General features: G+C 46.7%; 1 protein-coding gene across 5 annotated transcripts in view; it reads right to left on the reverse strand.

The window, feature by feature from the left end:
• Positions 1-27,288, reverse strand: part of Tiam1 (TIAM Rac1 associated GEF 1) — a 350,431-nt gene that overhangs the window by 20,847 nt on the left and 302,296 nt on the right. For 4 of the 5 annotated variants that reach the window (XM_060370704.1, XM_060370703.1, XM_060370702.1 and 1 more), the window contains 7 exons: positions 17,710-17,813; positions 8,158-8,337; positions 6,840-6,908; positions 6,440-6,565; positions 4,204-4,312; positions 755-934; positions 515-633 (listed from right to left, as the gene is read on the reverse strand). In XM_060370704.1, the coding sequence (XP_060226687.1) occupies positions 515-633; positions 755-934; positions 4,204-4,312; positions 6,440-6,565; positions 6,840-6,908; positions 8,158-8,337; positions 17,710-17,813 (887 nt within the window). Of the gene's footprint in view, positions 1-514; positions 634-754; positions 935-4,203; positions 4,313-6,439; positions 6,566-6,839; positions 6,909-8,157; positions 8,338-13,497; positions 13,956-17,709; positions 17,814-27,288 lie in introns of those variants that run through there. The other variant, XM_060370706.1, reaches the window with a different exon arrangement.

A 27,288-nucleotide genomic window follows, 5' to 3' on the forward strand; every position in this document is an offset into this window, starting at 1 on the left:
CAGGAGGGAAATAACTCAAAACAGCTTCAGGAAGTCCCTGAAACTAACCAGATTCACTGGGCCCCTCCCTCCTAGAGTAAGCAAAAAAAAAAGTCAACTCAGAGTCACTTTCAGACAAGCCAGGATGCAAAAAGACCAGTCTCCTGGAAGAAGCAGAAACCAGCTGAGCAGCCTGGAAGAAATTTAGATCAACTGAGTCACTTGGGAAGGACACTCTCCAACCTGTTGAGCTGCCTGCAGGCTGCGCAGTGTGCTCCAGATTTCCTGCTTTTGTGAGTTCTCATCCATGCTGGGCTGGGCTTTGGCGATGCAGTTGTCTTTGAGTCATTTCTGCTCTTGTAAGTAACCCCTCACCCACACTCCTGTAAGTAACCCCAGTAAAATTCACTGGCTTACCAAATAGTACTTTTGTGGTATCTATACTTTGGTCTGTCGTGGGATGCTTTTTGGAGGTGAGGTGCATTTGTGTTGCATCCTCCCCGCCCCCGCCCCAGTTTGTTGTACAGCTTCTCACCTCTTTCTTCTCTCCCGTCTGCTCGGCAATCAGCTGGTCAAACACAGCCCCAAACTCTTCATGGATCTTCTGCATCTCATTGATGTGACTGGCAACCTTGTTCATGGTCTTGATGGCCACTAGAAGAACACAGGCATTGAGAAGGGGCTGTGCAGAGCCCAGGCTGGGACAGGTGCCGTGGTGTGTGAGTGGTGTGTGTGTGTGTGTGTGTGTGTGTGTGTGTGTAAGGTATAGCCTCACCATCCAGGTGGTAGTGTTCCTCACTCTCCGCGTCGGTCAGCGCAAACAGCTCCCTGAGCAGAAGCGGGTACTTGAGGACCCTCTGGATGGGCTTGATGAGGTAAGACTCCAGCGTAGAGGAGTGCTGCTGCCTGGGGTTCTGGGCATCCAGGAACGCCTTGAAGGCCGTGTCTGTCTTGGCTGGAAGGGACAGAACACAGACCATCAGGGTGGCGCACCCCAGTGGCTTCCTTCCTTCTCACACTCGCTCTAATTTCAAGGCTTCTTTTACAGGACTGGGCACAGCGGGCTTTGGGATAGGGGAGGAAGTCTCTGCTAAGGCTTGCCCTGGGGGGGCCTGTCAGCCGTGTGTGATTGATGGGGTGAAGACTAGTTAAAGGATTCTGTTCAGACTCCTCATACTGAGCATGCTTTCTATGCTGACATTTTGACTCTTACTGTGCTCTTCCCCGGGCCTAGCCAACTTCTAAAGATAGCAAATGCACTGCCTGCAAGAACCAATTCAGGGTGCACCTCTCCCACACCTATCAGTTCAGGAGGTGCCATCCCTCTGGGTCCCCAACCACTATGCTCATCAAGCCTGGGCCACATGTCACACCACTCAGCGTCTGCCATGCCCCAGAGCCCACTGACATTATTCAAGCTGGCATGCTATTCCTCTGTGTCCTAAACAATCCCAGTGCTTCCCCAAGGGACCCTGTATGGCTGTCTCCTCCTCCTGGAACCTGTGAATGACAAACTATGGCTATTATCTGCTCCACCAACCTTGCCACACCCGAATAATCCTAACACCTCCAGCTGTAACCGCCGCCTAGCTTCCAAGCTTCTAAGCACTTCACTGCTGGGAGGAATTTAAAAACAGGCAGGGGAAAGGGAAAAAAAAAAAAAAAGACAGAAAGAGCATCCCGTGGCCTCGTTAAGTAGAGTGAGGCTGGACCCACACAGCAGTCTGCTGGATGGTGGGGATCAACCCAACAGAGTTCAGAGCTCTGGCCAGCACAACCTCACTTTCATCTGTGCTCCAGCTGAGATGGCAGGTGGCCCTGGGGAGCAGCGGAGAGGGGTACCTACCAGGAAAATGGGGGAAATGGCTAATGCCTTCCAGGTGCAGAGGGAGGCCCAATGCATGAAAAGGGAGGTAAGGTCTGCCCCAGTGACTTCACAGTGGGCATCTGAAGTGTCTGGGCTGGTGGACATGTGACAGTGCTGGTGGGCGGCTGCCCCAGTGTAGGCCTGTACGAGGAATGAGCCCCCCATACTCTGCCTTCCATGTTTCTTCTCCTCACAGCATCATCATGGCCGGAACAGACTCCCTCTTCATACTCAGAACCTACATATTCACCAGGATTCCGTTTGTTCATCAGAAATTAGATATAGTCCTCCAATGAAGACATAAGAGCACCCGGGCTCTCAGAGGAACCCGAAAAATGTTTTCATTTTCTTTAAATATATCTCTGCCCCTGGTGGTTAGTTACGTAAGACTGCAGATACTGTATAAAGGTGTCATGAAACAGTGAGTCTTCTGCCTTAAACAATAAGAACAACAGAAGCCCTGGGAGAAGAGCTCCCAGGGCCACAGCTTTTGATCCCTTTCAAATGCTATGAAGAAGCACCAAGCTGGGCTCAGTGCCCTACGCCTCTGCTCTCAGCACTCAGGAGGCAGAAGCAGGTGAGTCTCTGTGAGTTCAAGGTCAGCCTGGGCTACATGGCAAGTCCCAGGTTAGCAAGGGCTACTAAGTGAGATCCTGTCTCAAAAGGAGAAGAGGAAGAAGAGTAAAAGAAGGGGGAGGAGAGGGGAAAAGAGAAAGAGGAGGGGAGAAGGAAGGAGGGAGACAGATTCCATAGGTTCAACTCATGATTCTTCATTCAAAAAAAAAAAACAAAAATTTCTTCCAGGGAAAGGACATGAGGACACTGGCCTACACGTGCTAGAAAAGCTGGGCTAGCTTGAGAGCTGACACATGGATAAAGCTGGTTTCTAAATTCTGGCTGTGTTCAGAGAGGGCCTAGGAATCTCCTTCCTGAAAAGCACACCCAGATTCTCAAGTGCAGACATCCAGCTGTTGGTCACTAAGTCATGAAGTGTATTTCCTGTGACGGAGGAGCCCACTCCCACAACTACCTGCTGTCCTCCCATCCAGCCAGCCCAGTCAGCTAAGAATCATAGACACAAGCTCTGGTACCCAAAAACTCCCAGCTCACTTGACAATTAGAAAAATGTAGGTCATGCCTACTGTTTTATGAGAGAATTTGGAGTGATGGTATATTTTTCAGATAAAAAAAAAAAAAAAAAATTATTACTGAATTAAGAAAAAATCCACAGAGGCAAAATTTAATCTAACTGTGTGATTTAAAAAGTACTAATTGCTTAAAGAACGATGATAATGCATGTATAATTTCACTGCAAAGCAAATAACTCTATAAAGGTTATTTTGGCAATCTGATAATGATTAGCAATCAATAAAAGTTTTAAAAAGAACACACACACACACAGCCAACACAGCACGTGTGAAAACATGAGTTAAGACAGAACACGATGGAGAAATTCTAAGAATCCTGCTGCACTCCCAACAAGACTCACATTATCTGGGGCACAGTCTTTTGTTATCCAGAGACCTGCATTATTCTAGTATTTCCTAAAATTATTTTAAGTGCCATCAAGCTAGTTCTCTTGGGCAGCAAACATAAACACAACACTCAGAGCAGATGTTTTCTTAGCAGCCACACAGCTTGTATTCAGAGACCTATCTGTGGTAGGGATGCAGCTCAATGGCAGTGTTTGTCTTGCACACATAATGCTCTAGGTTTGATTCTTAAGGAGAGGGGGTGGGGTCAAGATGGGAGGGGGAAGAAAAAAGGGGAGGAGGGTGGATAAGCAGGGTGGGAAGGAGAGGGACTAGCAGGGAGAATGGAAAAGTGAGGAGAAAGGAAAGAAAGTGGAGGGGGCAGTAAGAGAAGGGAACTTCCCCAACATAAAAACTAAACTTTGGTTTGTGCAAAAATACTATAATAAGAACAATTTTCACAAATAACTGATATAACTTCAGCAGTAACACTGATGGCTGCTACCACACACCTGCAAAATAAAAACAAGTACAAGAAAGCTGACCTTCTGAAACAAAGAGCCTATGAAGCACAGCAAATTATAATAGCAATTAATGAAGAGGAGGAGGAGGACAAGAGTGGATTTTACATCACTGCAAGAAGACTTGCTGAATCAGGCCCAAAATGGCTGAGTCAAAACTCTCACTGCAAGAAAACTGATAAATGACAAATTCAAGACAGTAATGCATCTGTCTTCTCAAAACCAATATTGTGGCGTATGGGACTGTCAGCTTTGCACATTGGTGACTCTCAGAGTTCTCTCCGAAAGCCATCCTCCACAACCATCCACACAAACTTGAGCCAGCAACCAACACACCCACTCAAGCCACCAGATCCTGCCTTACCTTTCACCAGGACCTTAGGGACTTTTGTGTGGCTGGCACAGAAGGCACTGTAGAGCTTGAAGCGGTCCGCGTAGTACAGGAAGGAGCCTCCCAGAGAGAACAGCACTTTCTAGATTAAAGAGAAAATGTGCAGTTGGTTCCTCACCTTCCTCATTTAGACTGAGAGCAGGGAGATCCTATCTGTCTCCCTCTCCACACCAACCCATCTCCATGCCCGTCAAAGCCTTTCTTTGTCCTAAAATTGATGGTAGAGAAAGTATTTTGGTTTAAAATAAATGCTACAGATGTTGGGTTTTGTCTTCTCGGTATTTACAGCGATGTTGAATGACCTGAGATGTCTGAAGGCTGATGAGAAAATAACGGATTTTGGGGAAAGCAGAAATATGCCGAGTTCTCTCATGAGCTCCTTATTGGGAGGCAGAAGGGACAAACCAGATAAATGTAGGAAAGGCCTTCAGCTCCAAAGACATTTCCCTGGTCACCACCTCCACCTTCCCCAAAGCCCTTCCAGCCTCCCCCAGGGAGCAGGTAAGAAAGGAAGCAACACACCAATGCAAAAGACACATTCAAGGAGGGAAAGCTGCCATCTCTTCAGCCTGGCCAGGCTGCCTCAAGGGGGTCCTATCAGGACAGATCCTCCCTGTCAGGACAGATACACCTGGTGTGCGATATTTTCTGTCCGAGCCACTTAACATAACTGAAGGAAGAGCAAGCAAGAAAGCATAGTCTTGCTTAGAGGCTTTCTTCATTTAGGCTTAGAATTAGAACAGGACTAATGAGATGAGTCAGCAGTTAAAAAGTACCTGCTGTGAAAACTCAGGAACCCGTGTAAAGGTGGAAGGTAAGAAAGAACCGACTCCACAAAGTTGTCCTCTGGCCTCCGAATGCTCACCGTGGCATGTGTGCACACACAATAATTAATTTATTAATAATTTTAAAAAGAATTAAAAGTTAGGTTCCAAGCAAGGACTTAAGACCTTAGATTTGACTGATTCACCTGAGCTCCTAGAATCGGCTTATCCAACACACAGTGCAGGGAAGTTCAGACAGTCTACTAATAAAGAAAATGTCTACTTTAGACCAATGTCAACTTTAGACCACATTTAACTGGCATCCACAGTAATCAGAGACCTAAAGTCTCTTCTTCCGTGTTCAACCTGAATGTCACGGCTGCAGGACTGTGTAAGGTGTGGCCGAGCAAGTCAAGATCACAAATTAAACACGAAATAACACTGCTTTGTTTACAGTGGCTAAGTGAATCTCTGTGGTGCACAGGATGGAGGGACACCCCCGCCCCCCCCCCCCCCCCCGCACTGCAGCTGCTCAGTGCTGCTCACCTGCAGGAGGTCTGAAGCAAGACCTCCCCACCCCCACCCCAGGCTAGTGTGTACTGCAAATTCCCAAGAGGAAGCTCCGTGAGCCTGATGTGAACATGCTCATCAGGAAGCAGACTGTGGCTGCCTGTGGTGGGGTGGAATGGGGAGGCAGAAAGAGGCAGGAGCAGGAAATCACACGTGGCAGGAACTGGCTTTTCAGAGATGATTATGTCATAGTCCTGACTATAGTGTAGGTATCACGTGTGTGTGTCTGTGTGTGCATGCACTCTCACACATACTTTAAGAGAGCCTATATTTTAAATATGTACAGTGCTTTGTCAGTTACATCATAGCTGATCTTGTTTTTGAAAGCCAACGCACACATCAGTGAGAGTTTTGTTGATTTGAAATTTGGAACAGGAAATTCCTGCCAGGGAATACGAACCAGGGGAGAGGAAATGAGCCATGGATGAGCAACCCTTACTCAGGCACTAGTCACACATCCTCCCTAAGACCACAAGGATGCTGTGCATCTAGATGGATCATCAAGCAAAGTTCCCCAGGGCAGGAGAAACTGACTTTCCTTAGAGACCAGAGGGGCTGAGTTTTTGTTTTTAGCTAATGTAACCTAAGGTCCATACAGCCTTCAAAGGAGACGTTGGCAGATAAATAAGTTTAATCAAGCAAAGAGCACCAGACAAGAAAGATAACTGGGTCTCTAGAGCTCTCCCCACCCCAAAGCCCTTTAGGACTGTCCCCCACTGGAGAGCCCTATGAAGTTCTCAGTACCATAAGCTGCACAGCCGCCCAAAGATCAGAACACTGCCTGCACCATGGCATCAGGGGTTCATCCTGACCCACAAGATAATCCAGCAGTGGCACAAAGGAGCAGCATTAAGAAACTTGAGGATGAGGCTTACCTTGAACTGGTCAACTTTCTCAAGCTTTTCCAAATCAGGGACCAGTCTTACTCCATCTTCTAGAGTTTTAAGGAACTCGACTTGAAACTCTACCATTTCGGTTAAATTTCCAAAGAGTACGTCAAGCTAAAAAGTGAAACAGAATTTAATCTAACCCATATTACATAAGGGCTCAGAAACTTTATTTGGACCTGACTGTATGAGTTCTGAGTACTAACAAGTCTACTGCTAAAGAATGGGGCAATCCCTCTTGTTCCAACTGTACATCAAAACCTACTATGACTAAATGGATTCAAGATGCACCCAGTGTTATAAATGCTCGCTATCCCATTATTCACTAGCAAATCAACAGCAGTGTGCCCCCCCCCACACACACAATAGCAAGGCAGCCCTACCATACCTCATCCTGGGTGAGAAATGTCTCCTTCTGAAGAGGCTTCAGATATCTCTCCATGAGGCAGTTTAAGTCCTACAAATTGAAAGGACACTTCATTAGCATACCTAAAAAACTGCAAGAAATCTATGGGATGAAGAGACAAATTGTGTTCCAAATGCTAAAAAGCCAGTGATGAAAGGCCACTAAGATAAGAAAGAATGGGCTTCTTCTCTAAATACCCCATGGGCACTGCTGAAATAAATTCTTTAGCTCATGTTGTACTCGGAGAACAGGTAAAGGAGCTACATTCAAACTGGACATCCCAATAAAACTTTATTTGCAAAAACAAGCAGCAGGTTAGATATAGTCTGTAGGTCACAACACTATAGAGTTAAATATTGTGACTGAATTAGGCTAAAATATAAGTGGTTAAAAAGGCTACTAGTCCTGGCTGCAATAGGCCTGCAATCCTAGCATGTGGGAGGCTGAAGCAGAGTTATTTTGAATTCAGGGCTAGCCTGGTCTCCAGAGTAAGACCCTGTCTTAAAAAAAACAACTGGGGTAGGATCAGAAAAGTTAGTGACATACAGGAAACAGACCTGACCCTTCCACTGAGACTCACATTATGTTCTCAAGAGAATTCAATCAGCTCATCTTCAGGATGTTCAGGAACTTTAGGACTGGTTCCAAAGTTTTCTTATCAATTCTCATCAATGGCGATCCTCCATTTTAAAAGAAACTAAACTTAGCTTGTATGTGGTGTGGTATGCCTGTACACGTGTGTGTATGTGTGTGTTGTGTACGAACACCCAGCATATGCCTGGGGAAGCCAGAGAAAGATGTCAGGAACTCTGCTCCATCACTTTCCACCTTATTTCCTTGAGAAATGGTCTCTCACCGAGCCTGGAGCCTACCAGGTTTGGGGCTGAGCTGGCTGGTTATTAAGCTCCTGGGATCTGCCTTTCTCTGTCCCCGAGAGAAGTCATTACAGACATGTGTAGCCAGTGTGGGTGCTGAGCATTTGAACTCACGTCCTCATGCTCGCATAGCAAGTACTCATATCTACTGAGCCATCTCACCGGGCCCTGAACTCAAATTTAGTAGTAGCTTATAATGTACTTAGAAAAGCCAGAGATGATTTAATCTTCACAACCAATCATACAAATATACAAATAACAACTTAGAATCCCTATTTATCAATCAATACTCTAGTTCTGAAAGAGAAATCAAGATCTTGACATTGGCGATTGGACCCTGGTGTAGGTTTATACCCAGGCAGTGGCCTGCTCCACTCTTTCTGGAAAAGGTGGGCGAGGCCTTGGGGCCGGGGAGGTAGACGTACTTTGACGTAGGTGCGCTCAGTCTCCAACAGCTCACAGATCACCTTGCGCAGCTTATCTGCATCTGACAGTTGTCGAGTTGTTCCCAGCTGAGGCCCAGTGGCTTCCTGAGGAGACGGGCTGGAGTCAGAGGGGTTCATCTCGTGCAGACTCCGGCAGAACGCTGCAACCTGTTCTGTGCTCTGTGGAGCAAAGCAGACGGAGTCAGCCCCCTAGCAAGGAGCCTGGCTGGCACCTGGCCCTCCTCAAGGCATTTTTCAACTTAATGAATTGTCACATATGGATTACCTCTCATGTTTCCCAAACTGTTCCACACTCAAGTTCCTTGGGGGCTGACAACCACAGCAGCAAAGGCTAGGAAGGGAGCGCTTGCTTACCACTCACTACTACTAGGCACAGTAGGCTGAGATAGTCAATGCTCACAAGAGTGTGAGAAGGGCTACTGCAACTCCCACTGATCCGCTGAAACAAAGGCAGCGCAGAGGTTAAGTAACTCATCCAAAGTGACACAGCTGGGGCTTGGAATCTGACCCACCGACGCACATTTCAGAGCCTGTGATTTTGGAGGGTACTGGAGTTGGGGAGGTGGTGGAAAGAGATGCTCCTAGAATCAAGTGCTCATTCACCAAGCCAAAGCCTAGGTTTGGAACCGCTGCATGAGAAACTGACAAGTGAGAAGACAGAGGCACAGGAGCTAACAACGTGTAACACAAAGAACAGGCTGTTTACTCGGCCACCTGACTGTTCCGTACACTATCTACTTATCTGGCATGCCAGAAGACAATGTCTATCTGTAGCCACTCAAAACCCCACAGTTAGACAGATGGCCGTGTTTCTGTGATTCTGCCATTTCCAGCTTTCCCACTGCCCTTTGAGCAGAAGGTGACCCTAAAACAGGCCACTGTGGACCTCAGGAGGACAAGACGGCTGCAATAATTACCCAAGGTTTTCTTCTCCAACTCCAGTTTAGCATTCTCCAGTTCCACCCGATGGAGTGATGCCTCCGTCAGAAGCATGGGCCACTCAGCAGCTTACCTCATTGCAGCCCCACATCTCCTGAACATGCCTGAGCCACAGCTCAGATGCTTTAGGTCAGGATCTACAGTGGGATATAAAGGTGCTGGTATTTGGCCTGGGTTTGTATTTAAAGACAAGGTTTCACTATACAGCCCTGGCTGTACTAGAGCTCACTTGGTATATATGTATCAAGCTGGCCCCAAACTCACAGACATCCAAACCTGTCTCTGTTTCCTGAGTGTAGCAATTAGGGGTCTCATCAAACTGATTGCCCGGGCACTGTTTTGGACTAAGCAACCTGGTTTGTTTGTCCAATGCACATCAATAATGTTGGGTGGATACCTTCTACCCTCTATTTCTCTTTAGTCCTGCTATTGTCTATTTCAAGCCTAAACACAAAGTGTACTTTGTCCAGGGAATGATGGTGCTGATAAACAGTTACTCCTTTATCATCTATGAAGAACAGTGGTCCACAGAGCTGCACATTAAGGCGGGAGAGGTAAGACCTAAGGTATTCCACAGAATTTAGACACAGTGAAGGGTGATCTGCATATACAAGAGAGAACACAGGCAAAGTTACTCAGAATGCCCAAAAAAAGACTCATTAAGGGCAACACAGAGCAGGAAAGTCCAGAGCCCGAACAGCAATTCACAGCTATGATTCTAATTAAATTGCCATGGCTTATTCATGGCCACTGCTAACTCCACTTGACTGCCAGAAAGAGCATGCTGCCTGTCATGGGTCCTTTCAAAATCCTCCAGGGATCTGTGGGCTTCAGACATGTAATATCCCCACAAAGTCTCTTGCCTTAGGTGGCAGAAAATTCACCCAAATGGGCTGCACTGTATGCTACGTGAGTTTTATCTCAGTAAGATTGGTAAAAAAGAAGAAACTGCCTGCTTTTCACTGACGCCTGTTTATGCAGAAACAATGGAGTTGATATGACTTCACTAACTTGGGGTCATCCTGATATAGTCAAGTTGGGCTTTGCCATAATAATAAAAACAAGGTAACATATATATCCATTTTAACAAACTGTCCGTGCCCTCTTTTAATGATCTAATGATAATTACGGCAGGCAGCATGTTCTAGTGCAGCTCTGATGAGGGGATAAAAGTGTGCCCTTCTGGTGAAAATCTCATGAGCAGAAGATGGTAAGAGTTGAAAACCTAGTACACTGTCCTTTTCCTATTACCAACTCCCCTGGGCTGCTCTGATTTGCCACCTGGCCAAGGAGCCTAACAAACCCTGGCACCTCTGCTTATACAATGCTGCTTGCTGTTCAAGTCCATCTGTAACCACAGCTGGCTGTCCTTCACACACAACTCCCATGGCAAACACACCCATCACCCAATTTCAGTTATCAGCAAAATACCCTTTTGTGTATTTTCATCACCGAGACAACACCCATGTGACCTTGTGTGTTATTCCAAGCAGACCTCCCAACTGCACAAACGCCAGCACTGTATGAGGTTCTGACATACAGCAGAAGCAGGCCATTCCAAGACTTATCCACCACGCTGGAGGTGCCACTGCACTCTGCTTAAATAGGAAGGTGTGGAAGGGGATTTCTGGGTTCTTCATTCCTCCATGATATCATAAATACCTAGAGATATCCATTTTCAAGAATGTGAACACCAGACACAGTGGTGCACGCCTGTAATCCCAGCACCAGAGAGGCAGAGGCAGATGGATCACTGTGAGTTTGAGGCCAGCCTGGCCTACAAAGTGAGTCCAGAACAGCCAAGGCTACACAGAGAAACCCTGTCTTGGAAAATAAAAGAAAGAGAAGAAGGAGAGGGAAGGGGAGGGGAAGGGAAAGAGAAAATGAACAAGGGAGCTGCCTTGACCTCTGTGAAGTTGTGTCTAGTTAGGGTGGTGCCACTCTGGTCCTCCATACCCAGCAGCCTCCCTGGATGCCTACCCTAAAGAGCCTGGCCATTCTCGAGTGTGTGTGTGTGTATGTGTGTGTGTGTGTGTGTGTGTGTGTGTGTGTGTGTGAGTGATACTCTTAAAGTGTGGGCATTCAATTTTCTCTTTGGGGTCACTTTCAGAGGCTTCAGTTCTCACCATCAGAAAACACTATCTGTCTTGACGATTTCAGAAGACACCCTGTTTACAAAACCTTTATCAAAAGGTTTTATATGCTCTTAGGTTTTTATATGTTTTATGTACAATTGCTTTATTTATTAGTTGTTATTCATCTCTTGCTGTGCTTCACTTAACACTGAGCTTTAGCAAAGACATGTATGCATAAGAAAAAATGCAGTTCATGCATAAATTGGCTTCTGTCACCCACGGAGGGTCTCGCGGTGTAGCCACGACAAATAGAGAGAGGCTGCTCCTTAGTTTCTTGGGTATACCTACAAGCTCCACCCCTTTGGAGGGTTCAGCCTCAACCACCCCTTCCTCATTAGACCTATTCCTGAGCATTCTGATGCTAAACAGAGTCCCTTTACAACATTCTGCTCCCTAACTCAGGATACACACTTTTGGGTGTAACCCAGGGTACTGACTTTAAACAGATCCTTTTTTCTCCCCTCGCTGCCAATACATGTTACTTTAAAACAAATAAAACAGCTTCATGGAATTAATAAGTTATAATACATGATAAAAACCATGAGTAGGGTGTTTCTATTTGGAAAGAATTGAAAGGATGCTATGAAGTTTGAGAATTTTGGTTGGTTAAAGTATTACCTCCAAAATGTCCTTTGAAGGAACTATGAAATACAGGGCTCCCTTGGAATTTCTCTAGGTTATTGATTTCACATATTGTCGCCCCATAAAATGTCCACCTCCCTTTGGCCCTCCTCTGTGGTCAAACTTCTAATGTAGGTCAGGGTCACTATGAACCCTGTCCGTAGCACCTGAAATGGGGCAGCACAGAGAGAGAAAGAACTGGCCACTACATCACTGGCTGTCACACACATACCCAGCCAGGTAGCCTGGGTGAGAGGTTCCCAACATGCTCCTACAGGAAAGCACCCCTGCTCAGGGAAAAGAGGAAGACAGGCCAGGCACTTCCAAGCAGGTAACATAGGTCTCTTCGGTACCTCTCTACTTGATGACTGTCACCAGTACACCTTGAAACCAGACAGCGGCACTTACAGACACTGGAGAGTTTACAACTGCTGAAGGGGTCAGAGGTGGACCGCCCCTCCCCCCAGCCAAAACCAACAGTCAGCCAACAAACAGAGAAGGCAAGACAACAAAAAAGGGAAATGGGCCACCTTACCAAGGCCAGCATGAGGCTCAGTGTTCATAACATCCTTCCCCCCCTGTTCAAGATGAAAAGAACATACAAAGAAAGGAGGGGGCAGGCTCTTGAGGACACACTACCAACTGGAGCGACCCAGCTGTTTAAGCCTTCCTGTTACACAACCACCAAAGGCGATGTCTGCCTCCAGATGAGCAACTTCTAAAACTGTTCTCTGACTGACCGATTTGACACTTCCCACGGATTTTGAAGCAGGAGAAGTGGCTTATTTAAGTTTTTTTTTTTTTTTTTTGAGATGGTAGATTAAAAAAAAAACACTTCACAGTTTTAGAGGGCATTACAGTCATTCATAGTTGCTGTAATTCTTTACCAGCTTTGGGTCTCTTCGAACAAACACCAAGTGTAGGCACTGTCAAAGTTTGTCTCATTAAATGACACGCTCTCCAGGCTGACAGACTGGGATGTTAGCAGCAGCCTCTGAAGGCTTACTTGAGTTTGTTAAGCCGTTCCTCGCCATGAGCCCACTACTGCATTTTCTTTTCCTATCAGAGCTGATCTTCTGAAGTAGGTCAGCTAATGTTAAACTGTCAATGTGCCAACCCTTCCTTACCCACTGCAAGTCAGCAGAAATGAGGCCCAAAGCACCCCAAGGAGCAACACATGGTCCCAGCTGCTTGCTGAACACTGCTTTCCCAGTCCTTAGTCAGAGATGGGGAGGGACACAAAACACATCAAAGAATCTCAATAGCCAAAAGAAAAGGGGAAAATACCAGTGATAGTTAAAACCATAAATAATTTTTTTTTAATGTCACAGCTTTCTACCACTTAAATCCGGAGAGGGAAAAAAAAAAAAAGATAAAGACCCAATACAAATTCAACTACATGCTAACAACTGACCCAACCCCATCCTCCAAACACCACCGCAATATATATTCTTTGGTAAGGGGATAACATACGGAGATGCGGGGCAAACATGAGCACTGTTATTTGAGCCCGGGAGCAAGCCTTCCCCAAAGCGCACACAGCTCCACAGAAACAGCAAAGCGCACACAGCTCCACAGAAACAGCAAAGCGCTCACAGCTCCACAGAAACAGCAAAGCGCTCACCAGATGAAGCGTGCGGTAGAAAGAGTCAGCCCTGTCATTCTCCAGCCTGGGCTTGCGCCTCATTTTCCACAGTGCAGACATCCTCAGGGATACAGGCTCATGGTAACTCCTCCTAGCACCTCATGTGTTCAGAAAGGAAACCGAAGTTTCTTAAAATACTCAGAAAGCCCCAGCCGCCTTCCAGCTCGCAGAGAGCATTCTCTCACCAGGACATCCCATGCCGCTCCTCCCGTGCCGACTGGTGACCACATCTCAATGCAGAACTGACAGTGGCCGCAACCCCCAGAGCGGCCCCTGCTTCCCGGCTCTGGGCTCTGCACTCCTGGGGGGAGGGCTGTCAAAGGCTGTCTCTCGGGGAAGAACTCATGCTTTGATTTCACCTGGCTTCACAACAAAAGTTCCAGAAAGAGAGAGCCAAAGCAGCCGAGAAAACAATGCACAGAGTGCCTCCCCGGGATGCGGGTGGCTCTGCCCTGCCGCCAGCAGGATCAGCTGATTGGCCAGCATCTCGCATGGCACAGGAATATTAAAAGTGCCTAGCTTGAAGAACTTTGAAGCTCCTCTCGCTGAGGCAAAGGAAACAACACCAGACAGACACATTCTTTCAATGATGCACCCAGCCACCGGCCAGTTTACACAGTTTACAAGCGCAGACGCTTCCGAAGCAGCTACAACATGGATGAAAGGGAACACAGAGGCAGGGAATGGAAACACACTGAAAATTATTATAATTCATTTTCTAAATGGAAAACAAAGTCCAAGCCACCAGGGGCCCTGAAATGTAGGACAGGGGGTGAGGGGTCCTCTGACCTCAGCTAATTAGCATTTCATTCCACAAAGTGCCAAGAGAAATAAGTCTCTAGGGTTAAAGGACCTAAGGCTGTCACACCATGTCACCAGAGGAAGGAGGCGGTGACAAAAGGAGAGGCGACTAGACTCCCCTGCCCTGTCATAACCTCACCCGTGCTGTGACATTCCTGAATCATCTCCTGGGAACAAGCTCACAATTACCCCCCTTGCTCAGCTCCAAAACAGCCATGCACTGATAAACTGCATTTAAAAGACAGAACACCAACAGCTTTCTCACTTCATCCAGCTCATTTAGAAGGAACCACACATACACACACACACATGCACACACACACACACACACACAAGCACACACACACACAAGCACATGCACACACGCACACATGCACACACACACAAGCACATGCACACACACACGCACACATGCACACACACACACACACACACACACACACACACACACAAGCATCAGGGTCTCCAGCTTCACATCTCCCACCAGAATAAAAATTGGTAATGCAGCAGGAGGCTGCCTTTAACCCTTTAACCCCAGGAAGCTGGTGGATCTGACTGAGTCTGAGGACAGTGTGGTCAGGTCAACCCAGTGAGCTACAGGCCAGCCAGGACTATATAGTGAGACCCTGTCTTCTAAAACCAAAACAACAAGAAAAAGGAAAAACCTAACCATCATTTCGTTATTCTGTTGGAAGCAGTATAGCATGGTACCTGAGGACAGTTCGCAGGGTCAGACAGCCCTTCCACCACATGGTCCCCGGGATAGAAACCAGATTGTCAGGCTTGGTGACAGGCTCCCTGGCCTGCCAAGCCACATCGCCATCCAGTTTCTCCTTAGTTATCAGGTACATTTCTCCACCCGATGGATGTGTGTGCGCTCAGACAAGGCTTAATCATCCCTTCCAGGTTACAGCAGCAAACAAGTTAAAAATGAATTTGTGCACCAACAGTCGATGCAACCAAAGCGTTTAAGCTTAATCAACAGACACTTGAGGAAGATTAAGCATTAGGAAAGCGGTTAAATGGTTCATGGCTGTGTATCTAATTGGCCTCTAGCACACTAATAAATCAGTTCCCTTTTTTCACGAAGCCTAGTACTAATGCCAGCACAAAACAATCTGGCTGTGGGTAATTTAAATGCCAGCATCAATACACGAGGCCTAGGGCCAGGTTGGGTTCTTATTTTGCTTTTAATACCACAGAACTCCCCAGGCCCCAGGCTCTTCTACAAATTAGAATTCCCACAGCATCTTTTTTCTGGAGTGCTGTGGAGATGAGTTTATATGAAATGGCTCATAGTATGCACAATTGGCATGACTTTATTTCTAATTAATATACAGTAGAACCCAAACACCAAGATCTGTCAGTACAATTTAAAATTTTTGCTTTCATAACTCTTAAATGAGAAATTTAATCTACTAAGGGCTACTACCAGGAGCTGGAGAGACAGGACGACTGAGGAAAATACTTGTCTTGGTTGGGGTTTCTACTGCTCTGATGAACACCATGCAAAACAACTTAGGGAGGAAAGAGTTTATTTGTCTTGTGCTTTTGAGTCACAGTCTGTCACTGAGGGAAGTCAGGAATTCCAGTCAGGGATTAAACCAGAGGCCACTGAGGAAGCTTCTTACTGGTAATTTCCATGGCTTCCTCAACCTGTTCTCTTCTACTCTCCAGGACCACCTGCCAAGGGTGGCACCACCCACCCTGCAGGCCAACCTGATGGGGGCATTTTTTAAACTGAGGGTACTTCCTAGGTGACTTGAACCTATGTCAAGCTGACAAAAAAACCAACCAGTGCACTGCTCCTATGGAGGACCAGAGAGTGGCTCCCACTACCCACGTTTAACAGCTCACAACAGCCTCCAGCTCCAGCTCCAGCTCCAGCTCCAGCTCCAGGAAATCCAACACCCTCTTTTAGTCTCCCATACAAGATCTGTTCACATGAAGCGACAGGTGTCAAGGAAAAGAGTGGGCACTTGGTGTAGAGATCAGTGTTATCCGACAAGGTGACTGTCCTCATTAGCCTTCTCTGTCAACCTTACTCAAGCCTAGTGTCATGTGAGAGAAGGGAGTGCCCAGACAGCCTGGCAAGTCTGTCACAGCCTTTGGGCAAGTCTGTGAGGCGCTGTGTTGGCTATTAATTGATGTGGGAATGCTCGGCCCACTGTGGGTGACACCATCCTTGGGCAGATTGTTCAGGACTATATAAAAAAATTAGTAAGCTGATCATGGTGATACAGCCTTTAATTCTATTGCTCAAAAGGTAGAGGCAGAGGGATTTCTATGAGTTCAAGGCCAGCCAGGTTTACATAGTGAGACACACACTGTCTCAAAAAACAAAGGGGAGAGGGGATGAGAAACAAAATAGTTAAGCGTGAGCCTGTCTTCCAGGTTCCTGCCTTAACACCTCTCAAGTATGAACAGAAATATAAGACAAACCAAAGTTTCCCTTTCCCTAAGCAGATAATGGTCAGAGTGTTTTTATCAGAGCAACAGAAAAGGACTAATACAGTGGCACAGTCTAGAAACTTTTCTTTTGGGTGAGGTGATGGGATTTGGGTGTTTTCTGGGTTTTATTTGTTTAATTCCATGTGTACTGGTGTTTGGCCCATATGTATGTCTGTGTGAGGGAGTCGGATCCACTGGAACTTGAGTTACAGACACTTGTGAGCTGCCATGTGAGTGCTGGGAATTGAACCCTGCTTCTTTAGAAGAGCTGAGCCATCTCTCCAGCCCAAGTGATACGATTTTTTGACACTGTCGTATTTCAGAAACTCTGGAACAAAGGGGCTACTGATAGCCAGAACACTTGACAAAGTTGACCAAAAGCATGCAGAATTGCCAGCAACGATTTCAGTGTTTTACACCACAGCCTTAAAAGAAAGTTTCTGCTCACTGTGTTCAACTGAAGAGCAGCATAACTGGCTTAATAGAAAAATTGTTTCTTTTCCCTTCAATGTAAAAAAGCATACCTTGAGCAAGAGCTGAAAGCAGCTTGCTCAAAACCCAGCTCATTACAGAACCCCTAAGTAGCAAGAAAGCAGTGCTGACTCAATTATGCACATTTGGGATGATGCTTCATCCTCTACAAATGAAGATGGAGGAAGGAAATGGGATGAAATTACAGCATTAACAGGGAGCTCCAGCCGTGGCAGAAATTAAAGAGAGAGGCCTTCAATTCATTACAAGTGATTTCTGCCCTGTACTCTCCCATATGGGTTTGTTAGCGGGCCTGTAATTTGGATTTCATATCCAGCGATTAAGTAACATCTCAGAAGTAACAACACTCCGTCCCATAGAGAGGCTGCCTAAACACACACAGCTGTAGAGGTGGCGTGTCAGCTGTGATCCTGGAGGGCATGGGATGTGAAAATGAAAATCTCTCACCTTGCTGCTGTGATCTGTCTCATCCGAAGACTCCAGGTCTGGTCCTTCGCCGTCTTCTGGAGCTGTGTCAGCACTGCTGCCCTGCTCGCTACAGAGGCTGTGCCCTGCCACGCGGAAGCAGAAGAGAGCACAGGTCACCATGTGCAGTCACAGCTAAAAGCCTTTGGTGTGATGGTGGCGCAACGTGAAGCAAGGGGTATGTGTACATATATATTGATGATTCTCCGAGTACAGGTCATGGTCTTGGCTCAACAAATGGCATTTTTATTGTCACTGCTATGGTATTTCACACACGCTTCTATCCTTTACAAGTTTGACAATACACAGAAATCGTTATGGATTAAATATCTGTTTGCTATAGCCCTTCTGTTGCAACCATAACCCCAATGCAATGGGGTGGTATCTAGAGCTGAGGCTGAGGAGGCAGTGAAAGGCAGACGGATTAGGTCATGAGGGGTGGCTTCTGCATAGCAAGTAACTGACGTAGGAAGATCCCTGGCATCAACCTGGGGCTCCCACACTTGCAGACACGTGTCCATGTACTCCCATACACACATGTAGCCATACCCATGCATAGATGCATGCATTCATGCATAACACACACACACACACACACACACACACACACACACACACACACGACAGGGGACAACAACAGTAATGACACATCTGGACTCCTGGGGATTGGTTAAACATAGATCCCTATTCAACAGTCACAGAATAGGGCTAACAGCCCGTATTTGTAGTAGCTCTGAATGTTCCCAGTCAATACTCAGGTCCACGGTCCACACCTGGAGTAAAAAGATTCTTATGCATCAGCACCTTCCCAAGTAGAATATGAACATGCAGGGATTCCTCTCTGAGACCCACAACCCTGAAGCCACACGAAAGGAAACAATTCAGGACAACTTGGGGAGAAAGCAGAAGAGAGCAAATCACTTCCCACAGACAATAATCATTAGGGGTGTCAAGGCCTCAGATTTACACAATGGGCTCTATCAAAAAAATGGTGGAAAACCTCTTGGTCTGAGAAACCACTACCAAGGCAACGTAAAAGAAAAGCATTTAACTGGGGCTTACTTACAGTCTTAAAGAGTTAGTTGTGGCAGGAGAGCACGGTGGCAGTGCACCAACTGGGAACTAAGCATTCAAATACATGAACCTATGGGGCCCATTTTCATTCAAACCAACACAGCATCTCAAGATCTGTCTGGATTTTCATCTCAAGGGCAGGGGACAGGAGTAACCCCAACCCTCAACGGCACAACAAAATGTGCAGGGGTGGAACAAGATCAAGCAGGAAGCTGAAACCAGCCTTACAAAACTCAAGAGGGCTGGGACTGTGTACCAGTGTGAAAGCTCTTACCCAGCATGCACTGGGCTGTACACAGCCACAAGCAAGCAAGCAAACAGCTGAACAAACCCCTGTGAGAGCAGAAGACACCAAAGAACACCAGTGATACAAAATGTCAAGTCACTAGGCTGAAATTATTTTAAGAAGAAACAAAAAGGTGCTTTCAAAAAAGAACATACAAATTAACAGAATTTCTGAAAATAAGAGTTGTGGCCATGGAAAAGTAAAGAGCTGATGGATAAGAATACAAATCAGAGTCAAGAAGCAGTTGTTAAGGCCATCGGAAAGCAGCGCCTTACTCTAAGCAAATAAACCTAGATACCCACTGCAATGAGTGGAAAGGCTACTCAGAAGTCTAGGAATGGCGTGGAGTGACCACTCAGGGGGTTCCGCGCACGGCTGCTCTTCTGGAGGAACCAGGTGAGATCCCCAGCACTCACCGTGGCGTCTCTCCACCATCTATAACTACAGTCCTAGGACACTGCACACACTGGTGAACAGATACACATCATGCAAAACACCCACAAACACAAAATAACCACAATAAAACAAACAAACCCACAAACGTTCGGATGTGGAGCTCTGTAATAATGTGTTTGCCTGGGACTAAGTGAGGCCCAGAGTCGGTCCTGGAATTCTACAAATAAATAAAAGACTGTTCAAGACAGAGCCTGCATAAGAACTTCTTAGAGCTGGGTGTGGTGGCACTCACTCAGTCCCAGCCCTCAGAGGCACAGGCAGTTGGATCTCTATGAGTTTGAGGCCAGCCTGGTATACAAAGGAAGTTGAAGGCAGCCAGGGCTCTGTTACACAGAGAAACCCTGTCTGCAAAAACAAACAAACAAACAAACAACAAAAATAACTTCTTAGAGCATGTACCTCACTTTAAAAAACAAATCTCAAAAAATGTATTTCTGGGATGAAAAATAAGCAAAGAACCCTAAAAGAAAATCTGGTATACAAACTGAAATGATAAAACACTGACACTCACACTGATAAGGCTTACAATAAAAAAAAAAAAAAAAAAAAAAAAGAACACCACAACCACAAAGAAGATACAATTAAAACAAAGCTGAGGGTCGTTAGACTCAAAGACACTGCACAGACATTCAATTCTTCAAGAGGAAGTAGGAAAGCTAACTTTACTTTCTGCTCAGTTAGGAATCCTATCCAGACTGTTGGGAGCAAACAGTACAAGAATGGGAACAGGTTACATAAGTTGTAAATGGAATTTAAAAATGCAACTCAGGAAAGAGAAGGGAAAACAAGTGAGACAAATGAAGTGTGATCATAGAAACAGGTCAGAATACACGGATCTTCTAAGAAAAATGTTAAAGACTTAAATAAAGATAGTGTAAGACAAAGCCCCAACAGAATGATATTCTCAAGAGATAGGCCAGAACATATGGCAAAGAGTCAAGGCATGGCAAGCATAGCCAAGCACACAGAGCGCTCCCACTAAAAGCAATGAGCCCAGTTGGGACACAGAAGATACAGACACTTAACGGTTAAGCTTGATTCATAAATGACTTCCTAGCCCTAGTGCCAAGGATTAGCAATTTACCCAAGCAAGCCATGTACTCAAGGATGACATTGCCTTCACTTGGAGAATTTACACACAAGCAGACCACATCAGCAATATCTTTCCTAGAACTAAGTTTAAATAATAATAATAATAAAAAGCCCATTAACACCAAAGACAGTAAAGGGGAAGAAAAACAAGACGGAGGTACTTTCCCTGCCAGAGCGCGAAACGGAAGGTAAGTGTGCATTAACATAAGGCAAGCATAGGAGAGACTGCTGCAGAGAGCCCCACCCTGCATGGAAGTGTGACACATCAGGAAAGGGACGGAACATCTGACAAATGTCACAAGTGCCTTGGGTGGCCCACGTGGAAAAAATAAAAACTAAAATACAAACAATCCAAGTTTTATGTCTCTCAACAGAAAACATATCAGACAAAACAACTAACCAGAGTGAAGGGTACGACCTGAGCTCACAGAAATCCCTCCCACCCTGCTTGACACCTAGGGCTGAGACTGCTCCCTACACCAAGAACCTTGGCTGGCTTGCAGTTTGCTTTGATTGGCAGAAATGATGTAAGTGAAGATGTACACATTTCCAGCCAGGCCCCAGGCCGCTGCACAGTTCCTGTTCTTGCCCACTGTGCAAAGAAACCTCAAACTCCAGCCTCAGACATGACGGGCCTCACGGAGGTACACGTGAGCAGGAACAGGGCATCCTCAGAAGAGCCATGTGAGCCACTCCAGGCAGAGACAGGACAGTCCCCAGCCCCCTGGGCTTGGCCCATGCTGCCAGGCTTCAAAGTGAGGCTAGGGGCATGAGGTGTTCTGCATCAATAACCAAAGGAAACAGGAGAGAAGAGGTGACAGCGGCACTTCAAGAACGCTGAGGGGAAGGCGCGGGCCAGGATCCAAATACAGGAGACACCTTCCCACATTCAGATCCTTCTCTGGATGCACTCAGCTTAGTGGGATTACACACACACACACACACACACACCTTTCTAGAGCAGTGTTGTTGTTACTAGAGAATTATCCTAGTTCAGAGAATCCCCCCCACCAGCTTACCAGGAACCAGCCAGCTCTGTTAGCAATCAGGGAAGGAGCTGAGGACACAGCTTACAGGGGGCTGAAGAAACCACCAGAGCAGGGACAGTTGTAGCCCAGCCCTGAGCACACGGCCAGGCACAGAGGGGGCTCCAACGGAAGAGTGAGGAGGCCAGAGCAGCCTCAGGATGGCTGTCTCAAAGCTACTACAAATAAAACCCACTGCTGTGAATGAGCTCCTCTTTGGCTTTTAAATTGCTTCCATATCACAATCGCATTTTTATGGTTTGAAAACCTTTGCAAGTCACTCATTTCCCCCCCGGGCCCCAGCTAAGACCTGCACAGCGCAAACCCTTCAGACGGCTTACCTTACAATTTATCTTTCAATTATTTAGATCATACCATATTAATTTTGCCCTTCTTCAAGGCCTTGTGGGGGGAAAAATCCTTGACTGATGAGATCTATAAGCAATGTGTTCAAGTTAAGCAAATTCTCTAGTTCAAACATTTCCAAAAGAGGAAAATGTGAGTGTGTGTGTGTGTGTGTGTGTGTGTGTGTGTGTGTGTGTATGTGTCTGTGTGTAAGAAGACAACTTTCAGGAACTGTCTACCTCCTTTCATCACTTGGGTCCTAGGAATCAAACTCGGGTTGTCAGGCTCAGTGGCTACTCCTTTAAGCACGGAGCCAGCTCACCAGCCCCCAGGAAATGACCTTTTAGAAGTTATTACTAATACTGGAATTTAAATGAGGAAAAAACATGACTGATGGATGGGTGAGGGGTGCAAGAAAATACTGTACAACCCTATAGACATCCGTCTGGGATTCAACTGCTGGGCTATGGTTCCATTTTCGTGTTCAGTCATGTCACAGCTACATGGTTAAAAGGATTCCATGTTCACCCCATCATACATGGTGTCAGCACAGGCACCAACAAAACCAGAACTATTATAGAACAAAACTGCAGTAAAATGGAGACAGCTAAAAATGCTGTGAGCGGAGCTGGCTGGCGCATGCATGGAGCCCAGCAACCAGGAGGCTGAGGAGGGGGAGGTCAGCCTGAGTTACAGAGTAAGTCAGAGACCACCCTGGGGTAGAAAGATCCTGTATCAAAAAGAAATAAAGTGTGGAGAGGTAGCTCAGCAGGCAAAGGCAGCTGGCCATCAAGCCTACACACCTGAATTCAATTTGAGGGATACACAAGGTAGAAAATGACCACACGTGGTCCCCAACATCCAAGTGTGTGGCGTGATAAATGCGTACAATGTGCACACAGGCTCACCTATACAAGGACATAAAATAAATACTATGGAAAAGACATAAAAATTATAGATTTGGGCATAATCTTGTCAGCCTGTTGAGAAAGTAAAATAGAAAGCACATTAATGATTTCTAAAGGTTTTTATTTCTACTTTATGTGTACCAGTGTTTTGCCTGTATGTATATATGCATGCATGTATGTATTATGCATGTATGTGTGTGCTCTATGTGCATCCCTCGTGTCCACAGAGGCAGAAGAGAGTACTGGATCTCCTAGAGCTGGGGTTACAGACGGCTGTGAGCCACATGCAGGTGCTGGAAATCAAACCTGGCTCTTCGCAAGAGCTTCTCTTGCTCTTGCTCTTCCATATCACAATCGCATTTTTATGGTTTGAAAACCTTTGCAAGTCACTCATTTCCCCCCCGGACCCCAGCTAAGACCTGCACAGCGCAAACCCTTCAGACAACTTACCTTACAATTTATCTTTCAATTATTTAGATCATACCATATTAATTTTGCCCTTCTTCAAGGCCTTGTGGGGGGAAAAATCCTTGACCGATGAGATCTATAAGCAATGTGTTCAAGCCGCTGAGCCACCTCTCCAGCTCCTACACTAATAATTTTTAAAAACACAAAAAAATAAAGAGCCCCCCCAACCCCAGTCTATGAAGTCACACACTGAATCTGACAGATGCCATCAATCAAATATCGCTACAAATCAAGACAAGGCATTTGGATCCTCCACTCCCCAGCAGGATGCAGAGAAGCAGGCCATGTGCTAAGTGACAGAAAGCAAGGCATGCCAGCAGTTTAGAGGCACACGTGGCTGTGAGCTTTATCGACAGACAAACAGGGACCATGTGTGGCTGGGTATCTGTGAGGTTTCAGGGAACCCTCCCAAGACTGGACCAGATTTGTTTGCAGGAAGACAAAGCTGTGCACTTGCTCTTTCATGCTGCCCCTCCCTGCTCCCTAAATGCTGAGCCTCAGGAAATCTCCACATCAGAAGAAAAACAGAGCCCTCCATCTCTATACTGCACAGAAAGCACTCACTGGCTAGGCAGATGCTGTTCATGCCTGGTGCAAACAATGACTCCTTTGAACCAAGGTGCACGGCAAACATGGGGGCCTTTCCTGAGAACCAGGCGCCAGGGAATCTACTTCCTGCAGGACGTGCATCTGTGCTCACTGCAGCCCACAGTTTCCCCTCAGCAGCGACAGATGTACCAGAGGCCTATCAAAGGGTCTCCAGCTCTCTAATCGGGTCTGGTCTCACCCATCTCTGGCCTGTGTCACTGCCCTGCTGTCAGTCACCCAGGCCCAGCTTTCTCTGGCTCAAAATGCAAGAAAACCCACTTTTCAAAGAAGCAGCAGCAGCAGCCCTGATAGGGAGGGAGCCCAGTGTCTTTACCACAAATGAACAAGTGAAGCACCTGCTTCACTTCAGCCAGCCAAGAAAAGGTCTAGGGAGGATGCAGCAGAGAGGCATGGCCATAGAAGTCAAGGTCGGCTCTCCTAACAGAACTTAAGCGAGCCTGTGTCTTGGCTGGTCTTGCTACATTACTTAAGATTACTTCTCACCCTCAGCAATCCTGCCCGTCACCAAGTGCTGCCCTGACAGGCCTGTATCATGACACCTGCCCCTAAACACACACTTAAAATTGCTGAGGCCACTTAAGGGTAAGTCTTAAAATTTGCAGAAAGTTGGCTTTTTGCATAATTGCTGTTGGGAGTATCTTTGTTTCATTGGAAAATTCCATGATCACTATCCTGTGCCACAATAATTTTACTCACTTGGGAGAAAGAAGCCAACATCAAAATAAGCTTTCCTCTCTCCTCTTAGTACAAATGGCAGAAATGGGGTGTGTCAGACACTGAGCATACTGAGACACTATGGTACATGTTTTATGAGGCTCGGGAAAGCTCTTGGATCTGTCTGCCTTCCTGCACCGATGCTCGCTGAGATGTTAAGGGAGGTAGCTGTGCACCTTCTAATAACCCTTGCCAGTGGTTGGGGGTGGAGGCAGTGGCAATCTTTGAGGGTTTTTCTTTGGGACTGGGCAGGTACAACCATCTTACAACAGCTTATAGGGACGAACAGAATAGCCCCTCACACCAAAGAATTACAGGGCCTGAAACGTTACAATCCATAGTCAAAACAAACCCTGTCAGAACTTAACAGGGGCTTCTTGGAAACGCCATATACACACCTTGTTCTCCCGCTGGCTTCCCCTTCACAAGGATCCTCCTAGAATAACAGTCATTGGGGGAACTGCCCTTTTTGTGTCCTGGCTGCCTTCCTGGCATGTTCTTAAACAAGCGTTTGGAAAGCAAGGATGAGAAGAAGACCAGTAACAAGACTCCAGCCACAACTTGTGGGCTGCAAATGGCCACGGACTAGAAGGCATGGAACTTAGAATATGCAGGGGCCTGTCCTTACACAAAGCTTTGATGGCTAAGCAGGCACTATGCTCCCCTCCACACACTCCACAGTCACTTAACAGACTTCCAACATAAAAAGCTCCGTGAAATAGACCGTGGATGGCACCAACAAGGTCTGCACATCAGCAGAACCCTGCAGACGCCACTCACCCAGGGCAGAAAAATGAGTCTACAAACAGGGAGCCGCGGTGGCCTAAGTGTTCTAGGTACACGTGGGAGTCACTCAAGGAATCTAAACCACTGTCTAAAGCGACCGCCACAAGAACAAGGGCTGTGAAAAGGGGCCCAGGGACTCAGCATCCAGTAATTCAGAACCCCTCCTCTCCACCTGGAAGTGGAAGCGCAGCGAGCTTCAGACAGGCCACCTGCTGCAGGCGGAAGTGGACCAGCAGGCAGGGAGGGGGAGCAGCTGGTCGCTATGGCTCAGACAATCCCCGTGTCCTCCATGACCACGACTGGCTGAGGATGTAAACTGTTTCCTGTATCCTTACTGTTAGCCATCACATGGATCTAGTAAGATGGCAGTGTGCTCTTGTCTCCATTTTGTAATGAGGACACAGTGCACGGAGTGCTGAATCAGGACCCATAGGACCACGGACTAACATCAAAATGAACACAGCCCCAAAGAACCTGGCTTGGGGCTTCTTTTTAACCACCAGTCTCTGATGTTTCTACTTACAAGGTTCACACTGGTTCAAAAATAGCCAAAGCTTGAAAGAGAACCACAGCCTCAAGCAGGGGAAGGTCCAGCCAAGTCTGCATGCTAGGCAGACAGTATCAGGGCTCAAATGGGCCTCGAAGTCCCTGAGATTCACACTCCCCACCTGGGTCTCTCTGTCCAGGTCACTAAACACTCAGTATGACCCCCTTAAAGACACCCCAGCATCAAACCCCCAACCTGTCACTCTGGACGGCTCCTCTTTTTAGTTACATCTAAACTTAGCCCAGCCTCCCAACTGTCCAGTTGCTCTGCACTACCTGCAGCCATCTGCTGGGTGTGTGCTATCTCTGCCTTGCTGTGGGGCAGGCTGCCTGGCTCTCCCATCCTATCGCCTTACTTTCTCCCCTTTTATCCTCTGCTGTTAAAGGAGGACCAGGAAGCGGAACCACCCACAGGGAGAAGGTGGAGGCGCAGGTGGGGTTCGTGAGCTCCAAGTCACAGCCACTTGGTTAGGGAAAAACAAAGCAAAGAATACATCTTCTAGAGAAGACTCCCAAGTTGCAGTTTGGCTGGTTTGGACAGGGTATGTTCGGTGGGTTCGGCACGGAGCCTGCCCAGGTGCCTGGTCGACAGGAGGTGACAGGAAAGCCAGTGCTGTGCTTAAGACTCCATCAAAGACAGGGCAATGACTGTGCACACAGAACACACCCGACCTTCTAACACACAGGCACAGAGAGACACTTCTCATTCAAAGCAGTTTTGCTTGATTTACTATAATCTCAATATTCAAGAGGCTGGTGAAGGGGGGTTCCAAATAGGGGCCAGCTAGGGATACAATTTGTCTGTGAGCAAGGGTCTGTTTTACATAGGGACATACAACTTTATACCCAAGGGTCCAGAGAATAAAAACTTCTGGCTCTGCAGACCTGGCCGTGCCACCACAACCACTCAATCTGCCATTGCAATGGTAAAGAAGCAAAACCAAGATGTGAAAGCTACTTGAAATCAACAAGGGTGAACTGGTTTCTGTTTGTGGATTATAATACGCTAAAGATGAATTTGTATCTATAAATGACAGAAGTGACACCAATAGAAAATTAATTCAAACGCAGTCACAGTCTCTCTGTCTCTGTCTCTGTCTCTCTCTCACACACACACAAAATCCTTAATCAGCCTAACGAACGTTAATGAACCTCTAGTGGTTCATTTGGGCTCAGATCAGAAGCCATGGGTTGTTTTGTAGGATCACAGGCGCCACCTTGTGGTCATCTGGGGAAATAGCCTCCGTGGTCT

Source organism: Meriones unguiculatus, chromosome 17 (genome assembly GCF_030254825.1).
Source record: "Meriones unguiculatus strain TT.TT164.6M chromosome 17, Bangor_MerUng_6.1, whole genome shotgun sequence".
NCBI classification, from domain to species: domain Eukaryota; kingdom Metazoa; phylum Chordata; class Mammalia; order Rodentia; family Muridae; genus Meriones; species Meriones unguiculatus.